At 47.4% G+C, this 10,334-nt stretch overlaps 1 protein-coding gene across 3 annotated transcripts in view; it reads right to left on the bottom strand.

Annotated features, from left to right (window-relative positions):
- Positions 1-10,036, bottom strand: part of LOC133095327 (zinc finger protein 660) — a 31,477-nt gene extending 21,441 nt beyond the window's left edge. For all 3 annotated transcript variants that reach the window (XM_061196528.1, XM_061196526.1, XM_061196525.1), the window contains exons 1-5: positions 9,771-10,036; positions 7,740-8,277; positions 3,812-3,980; positions 2,340-2,431; positions 1,796-1,925 (exon numbers count right to left, since the gene is read on the bottom strand). In XM_061196528.1, the coding sequence (XP_061052511.1) occupies positions 1,796-1,925; positions 2,340-2,431; positions 3,812-3,980; positions 7,740-8,162 (814 nt within the window). In that variant the 5' untranslated portion in view covers positions 8,163-8,277; positions 9,771-10,036. The remainder of the gene's footprint in view (positions 1-1,795; positions 1,926-2,339; positions 2,432-3,811; positions 3,981-7,739; positions 8,278-9,770) is intronic.
- Between the last annotated feature and the right edge of the window lie 298 nt (positions 10,037-10,334).

A 10,334-nucleotide genomic window follows, 5' to 3' on the forward strand; every position in this document is an offset into this window, starting at 1 on the left:
GCAAAGCTATAAAATTGGGCACCCCTTAGTCCCTGGAGCACTGGACTGGTAAGTACAATACTGCACTCCTATAAAAACTAGGAATGGGGCTTCCCTGGTGGCGCAGTGGTTAAGAATCCGCCTGCCAATGCAGGGGACACAGGTTCGAGCCCTGGTCCGGGAAGATCCCACATGCCGTGGAGCAGCTAAGCCCGTGCGCCACAACTACTGAAGCCCGCGCACCTAGAGCCCGTGCTCCGTAACAAGAGAAGTCATCGCAATGAGAAGCCCGTGAACCACAACAAAGAGTAGCCCCCCCAAGCCGCAACTAGAGAAAGCCCGTGCGCAGCAACTAAGACCCAACACAGCCAAAAATAAATAAATAAATAAATAAATAAAACTAATGGGGGACTTCCCTGGCAGTCCAGTGCTTAAGACTTTGCCTTCCAATGCAGGGGGTGCGGGTTTGATCCCTGGTTGGGGAGCTAAGATCCCACATGCCTCTAGGACAAAAAACCAAAACATAAAACAGAAGCAATATTGTAATAAATTCAATAAAGACTTTAAAAATGGTCCACATCAAAAAAAAAAACCCCAAAAAACTAAGAATGGCATCAATAACTTGAAATATAAATCAAACATGTTTTTGGTATCTAGATAATCAGGAATCATAAGGAAAGTGAGCAGTCGAATATTTGCTTTTAAATTCTAGGATTTTTCAGTACAAAAACTGGGAGAAGGGAGAGCAATTATGGTTATAGCTTAACCTAAAAATGTTGGTTCCTTTCAATGACATCTACATCAGGGCTATAAACCTTCATGCTAGTTTAGTGTGTGCAAGTTGTAGATGTCTGAATCTCTCACTTCTGAGCCCACCCTCTCCAGAGTAGGCTACTGTCCTACACCGGTCAACCCCAGAACCTGTCCTGACAACAGCTCCTTCCAGGAAGCAGCCCTGCCCCAGTCTTTCTGAAGGAGAAGCTGAGGCAACCATGCTTTGTGCCAAACAACCCAGCTCATCCCATGATGGACAACAGGTGACTGGAACAGGGCCAAGCACTAGACGCAAGTGTAGCTTATCTGTAGATTAATCATCTGCCTCTGTGCAGCCAGGACCAAAGTTCTGCTCAAACAAAGATGATATTTAATGGCTGAACCACCCTTGGAGTTCCTCTCTACATAAATTCTGAACTGAAGGTAGGACAAGATGAAGGAAATTACAAGTAGAAGCCGAAGCTGAAATGATGCATGGAGAGAAGGCAAGCCATCGGGAGCCAAAGCAAGCAGAACGTGTGAGGAAACAGAAAGTCTAACTAAAAAGGAGCTCTGACGGGGACAAAAGCTTCAGAGTGAAGAGAATGGGTATCAGAGGGAGGAGAAAACAGATACACAGAGCACAGCTGTCTTACGACACTAGTGTAAAAATCCTTTCACTTTTGCTGCTGTGGCTCCCAGGCTCCCAGGTCCCTACAAGGCTTTGTTTCCTGAAGTCCGGTCTAGCTGGTCAGTTTGTTCTAGGTTTCCATTCACTTAGCCTTATTCTAAGTAACTTAGCTCATTGCTTACAACAACTGAGTGGCTTTCTATTCCTTCCAACTACAAACTCTAACTAAACCAGCCCAGCTCAATTAATAAGAAAGTAAAGAGAATGTTAATAACTGATAAAGTGGATGATGATGTAGAAGGCTTCATTATGCTATTTTCTCCACTTTGTCTCTTTATATTTTCATAATAAAAAGTTAAAAAAAGAAAAAGAATATAGCAAAGAATATGTAAAGAAGGCAGACACCAAGTTACTGGGTAACAGAGTCATTACCCAATGAAGCCAGGCTGCAGCAATTTTCTGGCATGATGTTCCGGTACAGGGCTGCTTTCTGGCTGAGTGCTGGACCTTTCCACTTCTTCTGAGTATAGTCCACAGACAGGAACTCGAACTCTGCAGCCTCCTGGAATGACAAGCTTCTATTGCTCAGGGACATTCCCAGCCTGGAAAGCAGTCATTAGGGGCACCAAGAGCACAGGGTCGGGGAACCTGGTGGTAAAATGGGTGGGGGGGGGAGGGTATGGAGGGAATCTGGGAAAGACAGATTAAAAGGACAAGTCCAGGGAATTCTCTGGTGGTCCAGTGGTTAAGACTCAGTGCTTGCACTGCCATGGGCCCGGGTTCGATCCCTGATTGGGGAACTATTATAAGATCCCACAAGCCGTGGGGTGTGGCAAAAAAAAAAAAAAAAGAAGGACAAATCTAGGACAGGACCAGCTCCAGGGGAAGCCACAGGAGCAGACTCAGAATGGGCCAGAGGCCCGGAGATGAGCTCTAGCTACTCCTGGGCCACAGACTTGGAACTCAGGAAGCTCACCTGGGGCCTGACCATCCGGAGCACCGTTGCCGCTGCTTGGTCTCCTACGTTCCCCGCTTGGGGAAGGGCAGGCACTGGGGAAGCATGCTGAGCTGAGGGAGGAAAGAAAGCTCTGAGTGGGACCAGCCCTGCTCTTGGCTCCAATGAGGTCTGTATCCCAGCAAGTGGATTCAAGAGAACCCAGGTGGCTCCACACACACGGACCCTCATCCCTGTTCCATAAAGGCATTATCCTTTGTGAGCTGTGAACTTTTCCTGGAGGCACAGAAGGTTCCTGTTCAAACCGAACTGGCGGCTCCTTCCAGCCCTCTCTCTGCCACTCTCGGAAGGAAGCTACACTTCTGACCACCTTCTCTCTCCCGTGGCTTCCCCAGCAGCAGCCTGCCTGGTCTCCCCCTCACCTCTCTGCCCCTCATTCCCTGGCTTCTCTTCCTGCACCTGCCCTCTCATCACGGACACTGCAGGCGTTCAGGCCTCAGAGCTTCCCCTTTCCCTCTCTCAGAGATCTCACGACTCCCATTCTCTGCTCTTAAGCTGTCAGTTCTCTCTGAGACCCCTATCACAAGCCTCCAGTTGCCTATTGGACATTTCACTTGGGTGTCCCACAACACCTGAAATTCAGTGTCTAAAGTGCATGTTTCCATCTTCCTTTCCTGACTTCCCAAGTTTTCTCAGTGATTCCAAACATCGGCCAAAACCCGCTAATTCTCCCTCCTCTCCATTGTCCCATGGATTCTTCGTTCAAATATGTGTCACATCTATCACTTTCCATTCCACTCAAACCCACTCAGGCAATTACTGCCTCACATCTGTTCTCCTACACTAGCCTCCTAGTGAGGCTCCCGGTCACTGGTCTCCACACTCAACCCACAGTGCTCATGTGCCACAGTAATCCTTCTGAAATACTGTTTCTAATGCTTCAATCCCCTGCCCCCAAAATCTTCCTGGCCTCCATCCAAAGGCCCTGCACAAGCAGACCCCAGGCTCCCAAATAAGTCCTTCCTGACCTGACCTCAATGGGGTCCAAGGAACTCCCACTTAGCGAGTGTCTTTGCTCCAGCCCTCCATGATCTCGCTCACCGCTTACAATGTCCACATGGCTCATTCGTGACGGCATCAAATGCCTGCGGACAGATATCACTCACACGTATCTTATGAGGTTGCCTCTTCTTGCACTTAGGACTGACTCTCTGCCAACTAGATAACAAGCTCTTTGGAAGCAGTGCCGGCGTACTACATCTCTCTGTTCCTCAACAGTGCCTTTGCCATGAAACGTGCTTGACAAAAATGTGCTAAATACACGAATGATTGGAGAATAAGCAAAAGGAACAAACAAAGTCACTAGGGAAGGAAGACATAGGGCAGGGCAATAAGGGACTCCAATGGGGTGGGAGATGGGGAGATGAAGGAAAGGAGACTCCGAAAGAGAGAAAGGAGGAATGACTTAAGGCCAAAGTGGGGGAGGTGAGTACCAGAGTGCCCACTGGGGAGGTGGTGGTGTGCCCCAGGGTCACCAGGAGGCTCCAGGTGGGCTCCGGGTGCCGAACCCTCACTGAGGAGTGAGGTAGGAGATTCCTCTGTTGCACCCAAGGCTGTCATCTCCTCTGAATGCATTTCCTGTTCCTGTGCCGGAGCTGAAACCTAGAGACAAGGAAATAAAATTGGGTCCAAAAGAGCATCCTTGAAGGTACAGAACTCAAAACTTCTAAGAAGCACCCCCAGGAGAGGAAGCCAGGGAAAGAAGAGCCAGAGCGTCCTTCTAGCCCCACCAGTACAGCCAACTGGGGCAAAAATGTCAAAGCAGGATCTACAGCTTACAATCCTATTTGCCATCCCTCTGTTGACCCTTTTGGTAGGAGCTTCAAGACCAGATTATACAACCATTTCCACTCTGTGTCAGTGCTTCAGACACACATTTGCTTATGAAGAACCCCCTGGAAAAAGGAGTCAGGAAAGTAATTCAGTACACTCCCTAGGGCCTCAGCCTACAGAATAGATCAATCAGAAGTACCAAGGAGTAAAAAGTGACAGGTGTATGTACCTGTATATGCACAAATAATGCTACAGAGGCTGACAGCTGGAGCAATACCCCAGAACAGCAGCTGACAAACCTCAGCTTTTCCAACTTCTCTCAGCAAAAGTGTCTCCTCTTCAGAGAAGCCATTCCTGACCACACTGACAAAGCAAGGATAGTCACACTCTCTCAAATTACCTGGTTATATTTTCTATAGCATACATTAGTCTTTAAATTATCTTATTTATACCTTTATTGTCTATTTCTCTGCCAATGAAGTATAAGCGTTTTGAGGGTGAGCACTGTGTCTTGGTCACTAGCTCCTAGAACAACGCTTAGCCCAATGGTGGTGTTCAATTAATATTTGCTGGCTGACTTCCTCTCGATATTTTGCTAAGAGTTATCTGCAAACTTGGTTTTCAATATGTACTACCTCTCCCCAAAAATCTATACAAAAAGTCAAATAGAAAAAAAAAAAAAAAGTCAAATAGGATCACATAACACCAATCTTTAGAGACCTCGAGAATATCTCAGAGCATAGACCTTTTATTTTCTAACCCTTGCTTGTTGTCATCAAATCAGTTCCTCACAATCTCATGGTTACTACTTGTACCAGTACTTGGAGCAGAAAACCTAAAACATTATCTAAATAAATCACTTTTTTAAAATTGAAATATAGTTGATTTACAATGCTGTGTTAGTTTCAGGTGTACAGCAAAGTGATTCAGTTATACATACACATATATTCATTCTTTTCCAGATTCTTTTCCCTTGTAGGTTATTAAAGAATACTGAGCAGAGTTCCCTGTCCTATACAGTAGGTCCTTGTTGATTATCTTAAATAAATCACATTTATAAGCTCACTCACTCTGGCATGTACATAGCACAGCATAAGGTGAAAATAACTTCTCCTTCAACAAAACACATGGATTTGCCCTACTGGGTTACATCTGCTGAGAAGTTAGGGGGCTCTCTCCTTTAGTGTATAGCTCTCCAATGGAATGGTAGGTCCAAGAGGCTCCCTGCAGTCTGGGGTTCCCCAGCTCTCCCCTGGATGGTTCTTATAAATGGGACTTAGAGCTCTTAAATACAGCAGCTGTGGGTACTGGCAGAAGATAGAACTTAACTGCACTGTGATAACACAACCTTGTAATTCACTGACAATGAAATCCTGATAAAGTTCCTATTCATTACCTAGGACTCATAAGTGTCCTCTCCTCACAGGCCATGAAAACCCCATTCCAATTTTCATTCCAAGATGGCATTCCACAGCAAGACATTAGGGAAAAGGTAGTGGCTTAGAATCTAGGGAGCTGGAAAATCCTGGTTCCCACACACATGGACAAAGGGACTGCTTACTAGCTCTGTCATCTTAGATGAGCCAGTTAACTTCTCTGCGCTTGCATCGCTTGTCAAATGGAGATAATGATTACTATTTGCATACCTTGTAAACCTGCTAGGAGCTCAAATTTAAAAAGATATGAAAGCATTCTGTAAACTCTGCAGCCCAGTAGGGATGCCTCTACCACTCTCTCCAGCCCCAATGTGCACACATGTGCATGCTCACTCCTGCTCATCAGAATGACATTCCTTAATCTCCTCCTGGCAAACTCCCATGAAAAAGCCTGTTTTTTCATTTAGTCATAAAAACATTTTCTGAATCCAGGCTAGGTGAGATAGTCCTGTTCTCATGTCCTTATGTCAGAAAACTTAAGCTGATGACAGTGGCAGAGTAAGAAATGGAGCCCAAAGATCCCACTTCTAGGCTAGAGCCATGAGTGTTCAGCTGCCCTGACTGTCGTTAGTCACTCTCTTGGGTGTGTGACTCAGTCAACTTTCTTCTGAGGCTCGCTGGATAAGAGACAGTTTTAATGGAGGCTACATTCTCTTCCGCTTAAGCAAAAGGAAGGCGGGAGATAGGGAAATTTTCCTTCTACCCTCCTCACTAAATAGCACTCTAAACATTTCCTCAACCACTTGTCCTTGCCTATGGTTGGACCTAGCTGCTCTCTAGACCCTACTGATAGTTGATTTACCCCTGTGTTTACTTGTTTAAACAAGGAAATAACGACTGACAATGGATCTGATACTGTCAGAGGGCACTGGCTATTACTTCTGGAAAAACTCTAGCCCTAGGACTCCAATCAATTGGAATTCATTTCCTAGGCCTAGATATGTAATCATTTTTGAAAAAGCGCTGAATAAAAATGATGTACTGGGTACTAAGGAAATTTCATTGGTACTGGTTTTCCCTGGTAAAGCACAAAGGAGGAAAAGTAGAGGGGACCCTAATCCATCCTGCTCAGTTATAAGGGAGCAACTGGAGACTCATCAGGAAGAACTGACTCATCCACGGTGTGATGGTCTTTTGATGTCAATTTAGCTCTAATCTAGGTGTTGCTGTGATGGTATGGTGTACAAGCGATTAAAATTCATAATCAGTTTAAGTAAGGGAGGTTATCTCAGATAATCTGGATGGGCCTGATTCAATCAGTTGCAAGGCCTTAAAATCAGAGCTGAAGGTTCCATGAAGAAGGAATTCTCTTTGTGGACAGCAGCTTCAGCCTATGCCTGAGAGTTCTAGCCTGAACTTTCTGACAGCCTACCTTACAGATTTCTGACTTGACTTGTCAACTCCCACAATGACATGTCACTTTCTAGCAATATATATATGTATGTATATGTATAATTTCCTACTGGTTTTGCTTCTGTGGCTGAACCCTGACTAATACACATAGTCACTAAACTAGTTAGCTCTGTGATCCTAGAAGCCAGATTTCCCACTGTTATGACACTGCTGACTCTCCTTTTCCTTTTATTTGAGTTACCCTGGCTTAAAATTTGAGAGAACCCCAGAAAGTAGGGAAAATCAAAAATAGAATTAAAGAAGTGAAAAGATCCCAGTTGGGTTTGGAAAGCTAGAAAAGAACAAAATGATGATGAGGCCCATAACTGTTACATCTCATAAGGAACCTAAAAGGCAGGAAAACAGCACAGTAACTTGGAGAAGTCCGAGGAAGTAATGAGAACTTCTCAAATGAGGGCCCATGTTATCAGCATACCCTAAGGGCTACTTCTCCCTGACATGCTTCCCTGTTCTAACCAGTGTGCAGATCCTCTGCGTGTCAGGAGCACTGTGTGCAGCTCCAGGCTGCAGCTAGGTTCACAACACAGTACTTCACAAAGTAACTCACAGAGCGTGGCTGGGATCTGCATTTTTGTTTAAGGCTAGGAGCACAAAACTCTTTCTCCTTTATACATGGCACTGGCTCAGGAGTCCCAAAGGCAAACCAGCTTAGAGCCTAGGGAATGGAGAATGTCTATTCTCAGGCTACCCCAAGCAGTATAGAATGGTTCCAGATGCCATTCTAGACTCGGCCGCTCACCTCTCCTGGTCCACTAACGTGTCTCTGGAAATCCTCCACCACAGCCACAGCCTCCTCACCACTCTCAGGGTGATGCAGCTGCACCCAGGTCCGCAGTTCCCCTGGCAGGATGCTCAGGAACTGCTCCAGGACCAGCAGCTCCAGGATCTGCTCCTTGGTGTGCACCTCCGGCATCAGCCACCAGCGGCAGAGCTCCCGGAGCCGGCTCAGTGCCTCCTGCGGCCCAGACATCTCGTGATAACATAACTGCCTGAAGTGCAGCCGGAAAATTTCACAGACAGGAGGGTGATTCTTTTGGAGACTGCAGCCCTGCCCCCAGCTCTGGCTCTCTGGTTCCTGTTTCACAGTCAAGCGCCCCTCCTGCCTCTGCAGAACAGCACCCCTGGGGATGAGGCCTGAAGTTCCCCTGCCTTGGGCGGCCATCGTGACACCAAAGAGAAGCTTGTTTCAGTTGTGGTTTGTCCGATTAAAATGGTCTGTAATTCAGGTCTCAGAAGCTGTTGTCAGAGGTGAGGATGTGGGGTGATGGGAACATCACCTACAGAAACATCAAGAGAGAAATCAGAGTCCCCAGAGTGCTCAGCCCCAGGCGGATGACAGACCCTCCACAGTTAAAAAGCAAAGCTCTAGAAAAAAGAAAAAAGAGCACAACCAGGGCAGTCTCTCTAAGCATCTCTCCAAGTGACTTCCTTAAAGTTTCAGTGGCTCCCATCACCTACAGGATAAAACCTAAATGTCTATGCCTAGCATCCACAACCTGGCCTGAGGCCTCTGTCCTAGCCACACCCCCTAACACTTTCCCCAGGTACCCACCAGGCTAGAAAGACTGCAATGATCTCCAAATGTGGGATACGCAAGATAATCCAAAAGGTGGATAAAGAAATACTAAGTTGTTATTTAACTATTTAGTGGATGTTTTATAATGTGCACTGAAATTTGTACAGCAGTACATACCTTTAACTCACAAATAAACCTATGTTGGAAATGCATGCTCAAAACTCTTCTACTCTACTCTTTTGTAATAGAGATGCACAATAAAGAAAGTTAGCGACTAAAGCTCTGAAGACACAGCTAGAAGCCACACATACTCCTTCTCTGGATTTTTCTGCTTCTGAAACTTTTGACAAACACCTACTCACCTGTCAAGACCCAGAACAAATGCTATTTTTCTCTTGAAGGCATTCCTGATTGCCTCATGCAGGAAGGGGAGCTGGTCACCTCCCTCTCAGTACTTCTCAGTGTAACATTGTATTTTAACTAATTTATGCACAACTCATCACTCACGCCCTCCAAACTGCTGGATGGCCACAAAAGAAAAGGAACCCGATGGAGTAAGAAATGCCAGACCCTTTTCTACTCAACCCACTTCCCCTAGAAAACCTTGCTGATCTCTCCAGGCTTAAGTGTGGTTACTGCCTCAGTGAACCCACAGTACCTTTTTCATTCAAACCTCTGCTAGAGCACTTCTCACACTGTGTTTGGGACTTACACGACTGCCTCCTCCACTTTATGGGAGGACTCAAAGGGCAGAGCTGGTTCCCAGTCATCTTTGTACGTGTGTGTGTACTTGGCATACAGAGGCACATACATATCTGGGAAGCGAATGAATGATACTGAAGCTGGGGGTGGGGGCGACTTTTATCCAGTTTACATACTGTAAAACCCTGAAAATGAGCACCTTAGTGGTAACTAGGGCATCTGTGCTATGCTTCCAGTTCACCATGTATCTTGGTACCTTGGGTAAGCTACTCTCTCCAGGGATGAATTTCTTTAAAAAGACAAAGACTTAAAAATCTGTGACTCTGCTCTGAGATACGTAGAAAGTTCAGGCCATTTTCCTACTTCCCTTACTGCTCCGAATGCTCAGCCCCTCATCTCATCTGGATTTTTGGCTCTCCAAGCTATAATTCACGTCTGCAATTCTGACTGGGTCTGACCCACTTCTGACGCTTCGTACTGTCTTCCAGCGCAAGGCTGGGAAAACGTCTATCTACATTTCGCGTTCGACCAGGCTCCTGCGGCGCCGCTCACCTGGCCACGTCTGCCCTGCTCATCGCTGTACTCGCAGGTGCTGGGCTCTGTGCCAGGCACGGCTGGTCAGGGCACTGGGACAAAGAGGCGGCTCTACATCTGGCGGCTTCTGAGCGTCACAGGGACCGCGCCGCCAGCCGCGGGGGCGAAGAGTGGGTCGGGCCGGCGTAGCCGACCTGGGCTGTGGGCGGCCGCAGCTCCAGCCTAGCGGCCCCGGGCCCCAGCAACACTTCGCTCCCCGCCCCGGGCCCGCTCACCGGGGCACCGCGCCCGCGACCCCCGAACACCAGACGCCGCCGCGGCCGGTATAAGCGAAAACAATGGCCGGGCCGGAAACGAGAGAGGCCCCACTTCCGGCTTCTCCAGGATCCCGGAAGTCTCGGTTGAGAAAGTGGACGCCCGTGCCCCCGCGCCCCCGCAACCACACAGCTGGTGACAACTTGGGCGTGGAGACTACCCCTTCCGGACCTGGCTGGGGCACAGCGGCGGCAGCGGGGAGGGGGGTCTCAACTGAGGCCTCAGGCTGCACACGTGCTGCTCTCAGACCATTCTAGGTCTGGGCGA

The sequence above is a fragment of the Eubalaena glacialis genome, chromosome 7 (genome assembly GCF_028564815.1).
Source record: "Eubalaena glacialis isolate mEubGla1 chromosome 7, mEubGla1.1.hap2.+ XY, whole genome shotgun sequence".
NCBI classification, from domain to species: Eukaryota; Metazoa; Chordata; class Mammalia; order Artiodactyla; family Balaenidae; genus Eubalaena; species Eubalaena glacialis.